We start from the raw sequence: 13,430 nt of genomic DNA on the forward strand, positions 1-13,430 counted from the left end.
ATAGTAGTTACTCTGATTTATCAGGGAAAACCGCTGAATCATTGGTTACTAGTAGTAACCTTTACTTTCTCATAACCTTCACAGTCTTGGAGAATCATCAAGAATATAGACCTTCTAGAGATGTTAGTTTAAGCATAGTTATTTTAAGTGTATTTGGTAACAAGTTATTATGAGTTAAATTAATCATACCCCTTTCTACTTTTATTGTGCGAGTGCTGCCTTGTAGCGCCATTAGCCTGCTCTTTTTTGGAAGCTAACAAGTTGTCTTTTACGTGCAAGTGGTATGGCTCTCTTTTAACTCGTGATCAGTCGCGTATCCTTCCGACAGACTATCGTTGTTCCAGAAGACAATACTCGCAAATGGTGTGAATGAAGAGCCGAAAATTTGGTCCCTGAAATTGTCTCCCAGAAACGGAGATGGAACCACGAACCTTTGTGTTTGAAAATAGAGGTTGTGACTCCATGTCTTATTGTTTGAACCAACAAATAAATGACTGAGAATAGCTTTCCATTCCTCCAAGAGATCATTTACATCACCCCAATTATACGATTATAGATGCGATACGAGGTATTCAGAAGTCCGGGAACCCTGTTTTTCCTCATTGTTAAAATTCTGGAATTGGTAATCACGCGGAACTGACCCTGCTGTATAGTTAGTATGTCTGCATACAAGTTACACTTCACCTTATTATCTTTCATATTTCTTATAAGTTGCGGCCACATGTCCTAAGTCGATCTCTGTTTGGTGGTGTTTAAATTTTGTTGGTTAATGAGATCATCTAAAGTACCAATCACGCAAGTGCGAATATATTTGGCTTTAAAGTATTTGTTCATCTTCCCCATCATGGTATGATCTCAGTGGTCGAGAAAAACTCGAGTTTCCTCAAATCTTGCGGGATCGATAGAGAAGACATCAACGCAGTGTTTTATACATAGTACTTTGATCTCTTTGTTGTTGAATTCGGTAATCTTTTCCGTCCATAGTTTTATGAAAATGCTTGACTTGAATATGGTATGAAAAGCAACCTGGATCATCACAACTTCTTGGTCTTGGGCGGCACTTAGTCATATTGGCAAGTAAAACATAAATGATGCGAAGAATAAACGTGAATTCTTTATTCTGTTGAAACAGAACTGTAATCCAAGTTTCACTCAAACGAACAACGATCAAGAATCGTTTCTCGAACTTACGTCGAAATATTTTATCCGTTTAACAAACTTTTCTATAGAGACACCTAGACCGATTTGTACTTTTGTGAAGAGGAGGTTTGTTAAACGACTGACTAGATGAAGTCGGTTATATAGACTAAGTGCATAGTTAACAACCCATGTTCTTTAACTCATATAGTTGCGAGTCGTTGTATTCTTATGTTGAGCATCGACTGCTTATTTGCAATAGGCGAGTGACTTATTTCAAAAAGACGCTTAGTTAACAACCCTAATGGACCCATCTTACGCACGGCTGTATTATATATACACATAGAAAAAAGTATTGCAACACCTTGATTTTTTAAAACTTGAAAAATCAGCCTCTTTTTTGGATGAAATATAATAAAATATGTGTATGATATTATTGAAACATAGTTTATGATAACAGTGGCAACCACAATTTTAATAACAAAATGTAGTGTATTTTGTACAAAAAATGCATTTTTCAACTTTAACTGTAGTCGAACTTTACAATGTCAGGTATTTCAAAATTAATCTTCAGATGACTGTTCGCATCATGGTTGGTCGTTATACGCCAAAGAATAAGTACTTTGTGCGCAGCCTCCAATCAAACGGACTACCGCATCTCAACGTCTTCTGATTCCTGCCATAAACGGCTAATATTTTGTTAAGGTAGCAGCAACCAATTCTGATGAAGGGCGTTGTTTATTTCATGATGTGTTTGAATTGATGTGTCCTTTTGTGCACTTTCCGCCCAATAGTGTCCCAAATATGCTCGATATGGTTCAAATCCGGGCTACGATCTGGCCAAGGAAGATGAACCGAATTCCATTTAAACATTGAATCTTCCTCCACGATGCTAATTTCCAATTTTGGCGAGCTCTACACTACATTGGATACGGATAACTGTGTGTCTGTTCGTAAGCAAACGTCCCTGAAATGGTCTTATCGCACAATAACCAGAAGGGATGATTCAATCTCGAACAATTATTGTTAAAAGTCTCCTGTATGCCCATCCCTCTCTTTTTAGGATTGTATTGTATGCAATGGGTTTTCTTTCTGACTAAGCTTCATCATGCTTGATTTTCCCTAGCAGGTGGCATAGGGGGTCTTTTTGATCTCGGATAGTCTTTTATATCGTTTATTGCCTGATTTTTATTCTCTAAACGACTAATAGTGGAAAAGTGATGACCGACAATACGTACAGTTGTCACAGCGACATTCCTGCCTCTCTCATGCTGATAATCTGCCATCTTCCTGCGGTTAAGAGTTGTTGAGGACCTATTTCAAGGTGTCAATCACATAACTTTATGAACTTGGTTATTTAAAGTGTTGAAAACAATGAGGATAAAAACACATGTTTTGCTGTGTACGGGTACAGTAGCTGCATGTGCAGATAAGAACTTATCGAGTCGATAATTTTTGATCAAACGCAGGTGATATTTAAATAGTGTTTAACTAGTTCTATTTTAACAAATTATATCAGAAAAAAATAAAGAGTGTTTTTTTTTTTAATTTCAATTCCAATTTGGTTATATACCAGTTGGCATTCGAACTAAAGTTCTTTCATCTTCGTCGTTTTCTTTTCGATATACCCTTGAAAAAGAAAATCAGCCAGTAATCAGCATTTTTTTTATCAGTATTTACATAACACATTTTACAAAATACTTTTTTCCATGTGTATACATTTATTTTTATCAGACAACACCCGCACGTGGACGAGGGTACTTATACCGTCTTTAAGGTTGTGGCGCTTGTATTGTCATTGATAAAGTTAACTGGTCTGTATGTAGTTTTACTATCATACTTTTTTAACAATGCAGCACTCTTTGCTGATTTTGGTTATCTGGTACAAAACCTGTGATATGAAAAAACTGTTGAAAGAATAAAAAGTAGACTGTCTATTAAGTCTGTAAGTGTATATAGAACTTTAGGTTATATACCAGCTGGCATTCGCACTAAAGTTCTTTCATATTCGTCTTTTTCTTTTCGACATACCCTTGAAAAAGAAAATCAGCCAGTAATCAGCATTCTTTTTATCAGTATTTACATAACACATTTTACAAACTCTTTTATCATGGTATTCGGATGGGCAAATTATGACTTTATATGACAAGATTTTGAAAATTAGTTTTTACTGACTGATATGTTTTTTTTTTTGGTTGTTTTCGCGTTATTGTCTGACAGTTGAGTTTTTCATTAATTTTTTTTAGTTCCTTTCGACAAAATTGAACATAGTACCTTTTGAAGTCTTACGCAAACGATGCGCCTGTTTTCCCTTCACAGGACATTCACTGATATCTTGTAGACGAAACGCGCGTCTGACGTAAATATAAAATTAAAATACTGGTATCTATGATGAGTTAAAACTTAAAATGCAACCACTGAGTCGATGCCACTGCTGGTAGAGATTTATTTCCCCGAGGGAATCACCATCCCAGTAGTCGGCACTTGTGTTGACTTGGCTTATCATTAATATAATCTTATAAATTAACACCGCTTTCAATATTTGAAAAAAACTAAGGTTTTTCTACACCAGGAATAAACTGTCTTAACTGTATTTGGCAAAACTGCTAGGAATGTTTGGTTCTCAATGATCTTCAACTTCGTCCTTTATTTTGGCCTTTCAACCATTGTTTTGATTCGAGCGTCACTAATGAGTCTTTTGTAGACGAAACGCGCGTCTGGTATTTATGATGAGTTTTTTTTTTTGTTATGCCGCTGCTGGCTGACCCCCCTAATTTTTTGACATTTTTTTCAAATTTTGATGTCTAGTTTCAGATTTTTGAACATAGTACCCTTCGATACCTAGCGCAAAAGAAGCGCCTGTTTCTCCTCTACAAGACCTATATAGTCATTTCCCGTGACACCCCTCATTATTTTTCTCTAGAAGCCCTGGAATAGGCCGACCCCCCTAATTTTTTTGACTTTTTATTCAAATTTTGAGCTCTAGTTTCAGATTTTTGAACACAGCGCCCTTCGATACCTAGCGCAAAAGAAGCGCCTGTTTCTCCTCTACAAGACCTTTATAGTCATATCCCGTGACACCCCCCATTATGTTTCTCTAGAACTCCTGGAATAGGCCGACCCTACCCCAATTATTTTGACATTTTTTTCGAATTTTGAGCTCTTGTTTCAGATTTTTGAACATAGCGCCCTTCGATACCTAACGCAAAAGAAGCGCCTGTTTCTCCTATTTAAATCCTATATAATCATACCCCGTGACACCCCCCATTATTTTTCTCTAGAAGTCCTGGAATAGGCCGACCCCCCCTAATTTTTGTACATTTTTTTGAAACTTTGAGCTCTAGTTTCAGATTTTTGAACATAGCGCCCTTCGATACCTAGCGCAAAAGAAGCGCCTGTTTCTCCTCTACAAAACCTATATAGTCATATCCCGTGACACCCCCCATTATTTTTCTCTAGAAGCCCTGGAATAGGCCGACCCCCCCTAATTTTTTGACATTTTTTTCAAATTTTGAGCTCTAGTTTCAGATTTTTGAACATAGCACCCTTCGATACCTAACGCAAAAGAAGCGCCTGTTTCTCCTCTACAAGACCTATATAGTCACATCCCGTGACACCTCCCATTATTTTTCTCTAGAAGTCCTGGAATAGGCCGACCCTTCCCCCATTTTTTGGACATTTTTTTCGAATTTTGAGCTCTAGTTTCAGATTTTTGAACATAGCGCCCTTCGATACCTAACGCAAAAGAAGCGCCTGTTTCTCCTCTTCAAATCCTATATAGTTATACCCCGTGACACCCCTCATTATTTTTCTCTAGAAGTCCTAGAATAGGCCGACCCCCCTAATTTTTGTACATTTTTTTCAAACTTTGAGCTCTAGTTTCAGATTTTTGAACATAGCGCCCTTCGATACCTAGAGCAAAAGCAGCGCCTGTTTCTCCTCTACAAGACCTATATAGTCATTCCCCGTGACACCCCTCATTATTTTTCTCTAGAAGCCCTGGAATAGGCCGACCCCCCTAATTTTTTGACATTTTATTCAAATTTTGAGCTCTAGTTTCAGATTTTTGAACACAGCGCCCTTCGATACCTAGCGCAAAAGAAGCGCCTGTTTCTCCTCTACAAGACCTATATAGTCATATCCCGTGACACCCCCCATTATTTTTCTCTAGAACTCCTGGAATAGACCGACCGTACCCCAATTATTTTGACATTTTTTTCGAATTTTGAGCTCTTGTTTCAGATTTTTGAACATAGCGCCCTTCGATACCTAACACAAAAGAAGCGCCTGTTTCTCCTCTACAAGACCTTTATAGTCATATCCCGTGACACCCCCCATTATTTTTCTCTAGAACTCCTGGAATAGGCCGACCCTACCCCAATTATTTTGACATTTTTTTCGAATTTTGAGCTCTTGTTTCAGATTTTTGAACATAGCGCCCTTCGATACCTAACGCAAAAGAAGCGCCTGTTTCTCCTCTTCAAATCCTATATAGTCATACCCCGTGACACCCCCCATTATTTTTCTCTAGAAGTCCAAGAATAGGCCGATCCCCCTAATTTTTGTACATTTTTTTCAAACTTTGAGCTCTAGTTTCATATTTTTGAACATAGCGCCCTTCGATACCTAGAGCAAAAGAAGCGCCTGTTTCTCCTCTACAAGACCTATATAGTCATTTCCCGTGACACCCCTCATTATTTTTCTCTAGAAGCCCTGGAATAGGCCGACCCCCCTAATTTTTTGACATTTTTTTCAAATTTTGAGCTCTAGTTTCAGATTTTTGAACATAGCGCCCTTCGATACCTAGCGCAAAAGAAGCGCCTGTTTCTCCTCTACAAGACCTATATAGTCATATCCCGTGACACCTCCCATTATTTTTCTCTAGAAGTCCTGGAATAGGCCGACCCTTCCCCCATTTTTTGGAATTTTTTTTCGAATTTTGAGCTCTAGTTTCAGATTTTTGAACATAGCGCCCTTCAATACCTAGCGCAAAAGAAGCGCCTGTTTCTCCTCTACAAGACCTATATAGTCATATCCCGTGACACCCCCCATTATTTTTCTCTAGAACTCCTGGAATAGGCCGACCCTACCCCAATTATTTTGACATTTTTTTCGAATTTTGAGCTCTTGTTTCAGATTTTTGAACATAGCGCCCTTCGATACCTAACGCAAAAGAAGCGCCTGTTTCTCCTCTACAAGACCTATATAGTCATTTCCCGTGACACCCCTCATTATTTTTCTCTAGACGCCCTGGAATAGGCCGACCCCCCTAATTTTTTGACATTTTTTTCAAATTTTGAGCTCTAGTTTCAGATTTTTGAACATAGCGCCCTTCGATACCTAGCGCAAAAGAAGCGCCTGTTTCTCCTCTACAAAACCTATATAGTCATATCCCGTGACACCCCCCATTATTTTTCTCTAGAAGCCCTGGAATAGGCCGACCCCCCTAATTTTTTGACATTTTTTTCAAATTTTGAGCTCTAGTTTCAGATTTTTGAACATAGCGCCCTTCGATACCTAGCGCAAAAGAAGCGCCTGTTTCTCCTCTACAAGACCTATATAGTCATATCCCGTGACACCTCCCATTATTTTTCTCTAGAAGTCCTGGAATAGGCCGACCCTTCCCCCATTTTTTGGAATTTTTTTTCGAATTTTGAGCTCTAGTTTCAGATTTTTGAACATAGCGCCCTTCGATACCTAGCGCAAAAGAAGCGCCTGTTTCTCCTCTACAAGACCTATATAGTCATATCCCGTGACACCCCCCATTATTTTTCTCTAGAACTCCTGGAATAGGCCGACCCTACCCCAATTATTTTGACATTTTTTTCGAATTTTGAGCTCTTGTTTCAGATTTTTGAACATAGCGCCCTTCGATACCTAACGCAAAAGAAGCGCCTGTTTCTCCTCTACAAGACCTATATAGTCATTTCCCGTGACACCCCTCATTATTTTTCTCTAGACGCCCTGGAATAGGCCGACCCCCCTAATTTTTTGACATTTTTTTCAAATTTTGAGCTCTAGTTTCAGATTTTTGAACATAGCGCCCTTCGATACCTAGCGCAAAAGAAGCGCCTGTTTCTCCTCTACAAAACCTATATAGTCATATCCCGTGACACCCCCCATTATTTTTCTCTAGAAGCCCTGGAATAGGCCGACCCCCCTAATTTTTTGACATTTTTTTCAAATTTTGAGCTCTAGTTTCAGATTTTTGAACATAGCACCCTTCGATACCTAACGAAAAAGAAGCGCCTGTTTCTCCTCTACAAGACCTATATAGTCATATCCCGTGACACCTCCCATTATTTTTCTCTAGAAGTCCTGGAATAGGCCGACCCTTCCCCCATTTTTTTGACATTTTTTTCGAATTTTGAGCTCTAGTTTCAAATTTTTGAACATAGCGCCCTTCGATACCTAACGAAAAAGAAGCGCCTGTTTCTCCTCTTCAAATCTTATATAGTCATACCCCGTGACACTCCTCATTATTTTTCTCTAGAAGTCCTAGAATAGGCCGACCCCCCTAATTTTTGTACATTTTTTTCAAACTTTGAGCTCTAGTTCCAGATTTTTGAACATAGCGCCCTTCGATACCTAACGCAAAAGAAGCGTCTGTTTCTCCTCTACAAGACCTATATAGTCATTCCCCGTGACACCCCTCATTATTTTACTCTAGAAGCCCTGGAATAGGCCGCCCCCCCTAATTTTTTGACATTTTTTTCAAATTTTGAGCTCTAGTTTCAGATTTTTGAACATAGCGCCCTTCGATACCTGGCGCAAAAGAAGCGCCTGTTTCTCTTCTACAAGACCTATATAGTCATATCCCGTGACACCCCCCATTATTTTTCTCTAGAAGTCCTGGAATAGGCCGACCCTTCCCCCATTTTTTGGACATTTTTTTCGAATTTTGAGCTCTAGTTTCAAATTTTTGAACATAGCGCCCTTCGATACCTAACGCAAAAGAAGCGCCTGTTTCTCCTCTTCAAATCCTATATAATCATACCCCGTGACACCCCTCATTATTTTTCTCTAGAAGTCCTAGAATAGGCCGACCCCCCTAATTTTTGTACATTTTTTTCAAACTTTGAGCTCTAGTTTCAGATTTTTGAACATAGCGCCCTTCGATACCTAGCGCAAAAGAAGCGCCTGTTTCTCCTCTACAAGACCTATATAGTCATTCCCCGTGACACCCCTCATTATTTTTCTCTAGAAGCCCTGGAATAGGCCGACCCCCCTAATTTTTTGACATTTTTTTCAAATTTTGAGCTCTAGATTAAACAATGACATAAAAGGTGCTATATTTTACAGGGTAGGACTACTTTTACATACGTTCTAAATTGATGTGGGTGCATTGGTGGCCCTACACCTACAAATAATCCGTTGATAGATGCAGAGTTATTGTGGTACTGAATATTAGCCTAAAAAGTTATGCGACTTGTTAAATCAATGGATTGGATAAAAACCTTTTCAAAATTGAGTTAAAATTGCTATATTTTAACTGATTTTCTGCCTTTTTGAATATTTTTTTATTTAACGGCCGTTGTTGTCTTATTCTGTTTTTTGGTTTCTCGATATATCGCCTTATTGTTCGCTGGCTTATTGTTCGCTAGCTATTGTTCGCTAGCTTCTGCCTGGTAATATCAAAGAAATTCTTAAAAGAATAGAAAATTAATAAATATAACTTATAGAAGCTGGAAACTGAATGATGGGTCCTGGTCAAAGCGCTGAGGTACGAATCGTTGAATTGCAACACTTTTTACTTAGAAAAAATATAGAAAGACTTGTGCTGCTTGTAACACAAGTGACGATTTTCGTTCCCTATTGTTAATTTTCATTTATTTTGGACGGTGATGTTCCTTTGGTCACTCGGGATAGTACGCCATAATTTTTACGGTGATGTTGTTTATTGAGCCCGTAAATTTAAATACTATCGAGTCCATCGATTAAATACTATCGATCACGAAAATTCAGATACTATCCGGGTAAACTTAAAGATGTAAATTAAAAACCAACTAAATATTATTGCTATACTAGTATGAACATCCATTTGGCATTGCACAATATCATGCTTATCTGACTGTAAATGACGTCTTTACACTAAATCCGTTGGATGTTGGATATGTACTGATTAAACATGTTTAATCCCGTCACATATCAAATAGGCTAGTCCCAAGTCTGTGATAGAGTGGTTATCGCTTGTTGCTGTTAATCATATGATATGGTTGAGAAATGTCTTATTGGCAATCATACTACATCTTCTTATGTCTATATTGGTGTAAAAACGCATTCTTGAATGGTAAATGCGCATATGCTGACATCATTACTATCCAACTGAAAATTTAAAAAAATGAATTATACATGCATTAATAGATTAGATGCATGATTTCTCTGTCTAAATTCCCTTTTTTGTGCCTGGTGAAGATTATAATTTGTCGTTTTTAATTACCATAATCCGTTTCTGCGGAAAATAGGTTTTGCCTGTTGAGACTGCTGCACAACTTCATCCATAAAAGTCGCCATTTTTTTGGTATCTCCTTCGAACCAAGCATAATTAGTGTCAGGATTAAGATCTTCATAAGGACATCTTGTACTTCTGATTCCATTCTGTGAAAGAACATGTGCAAATATGTCACATATACCTAGAATGAAAAATAGCCTAATAAATGACGGATTATAGATTGTCAGACAAGCAACTTAATGGACCAACGTTTCAATTATAAAAAAAAATACGTGTATAATTGAAAAGATCGGGTAGTTCTAAATGTTCTACATTATCATAAATAAGGAAAATACTTTTAAAAATATTTTTAAATATTCTTAAAATCAGGAGTTTGTTGGTCTCAACAGACTAGAGTATTTTTGGCGTTTATCATGTTTTTTCATATACCTCTAGATGGTCTGAATAATTTATGTTTTTCTTATCTTTTTCTTTACTCTAAATTAGCATAAAACAAATTATATGATAAACGCAATGATTTCAGTTTTCCTTTTATTCCTTCTTATTTGGTGTAGTAATATAGCGTCTTAAAAAGAGGGCATATTCCACTGATATTTACATGGTCGCTTAATTACATGTACATGTGTAGAATACGTAATCGTATGTGTAATTCCAAGTACGATCAAAATTGTTTATCACAATACATCTTTGATTGACAGACGTGACGTTATAAAGACTGAGGTACCTGGAAGCACATGCACATGCTGATGGCCATCAACATGTTGTGGTTTATATCCCATTAATTCTTCAAATCTGTCTATCTGCTTTTGTAGTTCATCTCTAACCTGTCAAAATATCTTTTTTTAAACCTCGAATAAATTTTTATTAATAAATACAGCGCAACATCCATCTGTGAAAAAGTTACTTCGTTTGCGCGGATTTATAAAATTTTCTATATAAGAAATTGAAAATCGTAGAATTTTTACATAAATTTAAGATTTCTCGAATAACAAATTCAACAACTACTTATTTGAAATTTCGACATTTTTCTTTTTATAATTCTTTTACATGTATAATGATCAGCTGTCTGTTAAAGTCTTATAACATTTTAATTACTTTTAAATAGTTTTTGAAGACTTAAACTTGTCAATGATAAAGCTATGAAAAGTCAAGAGAGAACATTTTCCCGCCAAAATTTCAATGGCTAATATCTCGAAAACAAGCACGGTGACCTATATAGTTTTTTTGCTCTTTTGATTCCTTTATTAATGTTGCTAAAACTAAAATCTTAATTTTTTCAAAACTACAAACCCTCCACTTTTCCGATTCAACAATCATCATATTGAAACTGTAAAACACTTTAACTACTTAGGAATTATTTTCAGCAAAACAGGCAGCTTTAAACAATGCAAACAACATCTAAAGGACAAAGCAACAAGTGCAATGTACGAAGTTTTAAGGAAGGGAAGAATTCACAATTTATCAATTAAATGCCATGTAGATTTGTTTGACTTACTGGTAAAACCTATTCTGCTATATGGATGCGAAATATGGGGTTACGAAAACTTAGATATACTAGAAAGAGTTCAAACTAAATTTTTTAAGCTACTTTTACATCTTAAGCCATCTACTAACTAGAGGCTCTCAAGAGCCTGTATCGCTCACCTGATTCTACTTGGGTTTTTGAAATCATATAAAAAATATAAAATTTGGCTAAAAGTGACAACACAACCTCATTTATAAGGAAAGGAACATGTTTAATTTCATTCAAAAGTCCCCCACACTGGTGGCCATCTTGGATGACGGATCGGCTACAAAGTAACAACACTTGGTCAGCACCTCATAAGGAACATTCATGCCATGTTTGGTTTTATTCCATTCAGTGGTTCTCTAAAAGAAGTCATTTGTATGCATTTCCCATAGGGTCCTATGTTAAACTAAGTCCCCTGCTGGCGGCCATCTTGGATGATGGATCGGCTACAAAGTAACAACACTTGGTCAGCACCTCATAAGGAACATTCATGCAATGTTTGGTTTCATTCCATTTAGTGGTTCTCTAAAAGAAGTCATTTGTATGCATTTCCCATAGGGTCGTATGTTAAACTAAGTCCCCCGCTGGCGGCAATCTTGGATAATGGATCGGCTACAAAGTAACAACACTTGGTCAGCACCACATTAGGAACATTCATGCCATGTTTGATTTCATTCCATTCAGTGGTTCTCTAAAAGAAGCCATTTGTATGCATTTCCCATAGGGTCCTATGTTAAACTAAGTCCCACGCTGGCGGCCATCTTGGATGATGGATCAGCTACAAAGTAACAACACTTGGTCAGCACCACATAAGGAACATTCATGCCATGTTTGGTTTCATTCCATTCAGTGGTTCACTAGAAGAAGTCATTTGTATGCATTACCAATAGGGTCCTATGTTAAACTAAGTCCCCCGCTGGCGGCCTTCTTGGATAATGGATCAGCTACAAAGTAACAACATTTGGTCAGCACTCCATAAGGAACATTCATGCTATGTTTGGTTTCATTCCATTTAGTGGTTCTCTAGAAGAAGTCATTTGTATGCATTTCCCATAGGGTCCTATGTTAAACTAAGTCCCCCGCTGGCGGCCATCTTGGATGATGGATCGGCTACAAAGTAACAACACTTGGTCAGCATCCCATAAGGAACATTCATGCTATGTTTGGTTTTATTCCATTCAGTGGTTCTCTAAAAGAAGTCATTTGTATGCATTTCCCATAGGGTCCTATGTTAAACTAAGTCCCCGGCTGGCAGCCATCTTGGATGATGGATCAGCAACAAAGTAACAACACTTGGTCAGCACCTCATAAGGAACATTCATGCCATGTTTGGTTTCATTCCATTCAGTGGTTCTCTAAAAGAAGTCATTTGTATGCATTTCCCATAGGGTCCTATGTTAAACTAAGTCCCCCGCTGGCGGCCATCTTGGATGATGGATCGGCTACAAAGTAACAACACTTGGTCAGCACCCCATAAGGAACATTCATGCTATGTTTGGTTTTATTCCATTCAGTGGTTCTCTAAAAGAAGTCATTTGTATGCATTTCCCATAGGGTCCTATGTTAAACTAAGTCCCCTGCTGGCGGCCATCTTTGATGATGGATCGGCTACAAAGTAACAACACTTGGTCAGCACCACATAAGGAACATTCATGCCATGTTTGGTTTCATTCCATTCAGTGGTTCACTAGAAGAAGTCATTTGTATGCATTTTCAATAGGGTCCTATGTTAAACTAAGTCCCCGCTGGTGGCCATCTTGTTTAATGGATCGGCTACAAAGTAACAACACTTGGTCAGCACTCCATAAGGAACATTCATGCTATGTTTGGTTTCATTCCATTTAGTGGTTCTCTAGAAGAAGTCATTTGTATGCATTTCCAATAGGGTCCTATGTTAAACTAAGTCCCCCGCTGGCGGCCATCTTGGAGGATGGATCGGCTACAAAGTAACAACACTTGGTCAGCACCCCATAAGGATAATTCATGCTATGTTTGGTTTTATTCCATTCAGTGGTTCTCTAAAAGAAGTCATTTGTATGCATTTCCCATAGTGTCCTATGTTAAACTAAGTCCCCGGCTGGCGGCCATCTTGGATGATGGATCGGCAACAAAGTAACAACACTTGGTCAGCACCTCATAAGGAACATTCATGCCATGTTTGGTTTCATTCCATTCAATGGTTCTCTAAAAGAAGTCATTTGTATGCATTTCCCATAGCGTCCTATGTTAAACTAAGTCCCCCGCTGGCGGCCATTTTGGATGATGGATCGGCTACAAAGTAACAACACTTGGTCAGCACCTCATAAGGAACATTCATGCCATGTTTGGTTC

At 37.8% G+C, this 13,430-nt stretch overlaps 1 protein-coding gene across 4 annotated transcripts in view; it reads right to left on the reverse strand.

The window, feature by feature from the left end:
• Positions 1-13,430, reverse strand: part of LOC143079756 (carbohydrate deacetylase-like) — a 48,815-nt gene that overhangs the window by 11,344 nt on the left and 24,041 nt on the right. For all 4 annotated transcript variants that reach the window (XM_076255329.1, XM_076255328.1, XM_076255330.1 and 1 more), the window contains exons 4-5: positions 10,314-10,413; positions 9,578-9,770 (exon numbers count right to left, since the gene is read on the reverse strand). In XM_076255329.1, the coding sequence (XP_076111444.1) occupies positions 9,578-9,770; positions 10,314-10,413 (293 nt within the window). The remainder of the gene's footprint in view (positions 1-9,577; positions 9,771-10,313; positions 10,414-13,430) is intronic.

Source organism: Mytilus galloprovincialis, chromosome 6 (genome assembly GCF_965363235.1).
Source record: "Mytilus galloprovincialis chromosome 6, xbMytGall1.hap1.1, whole genome shotgun sequence".
Lineage (NCBI taxonomy): Eukaryota > Metazoa > Mollusca > Bivalvia > Mytilida > Mytilidae > Mytilus > Mytilus galloprovincialis.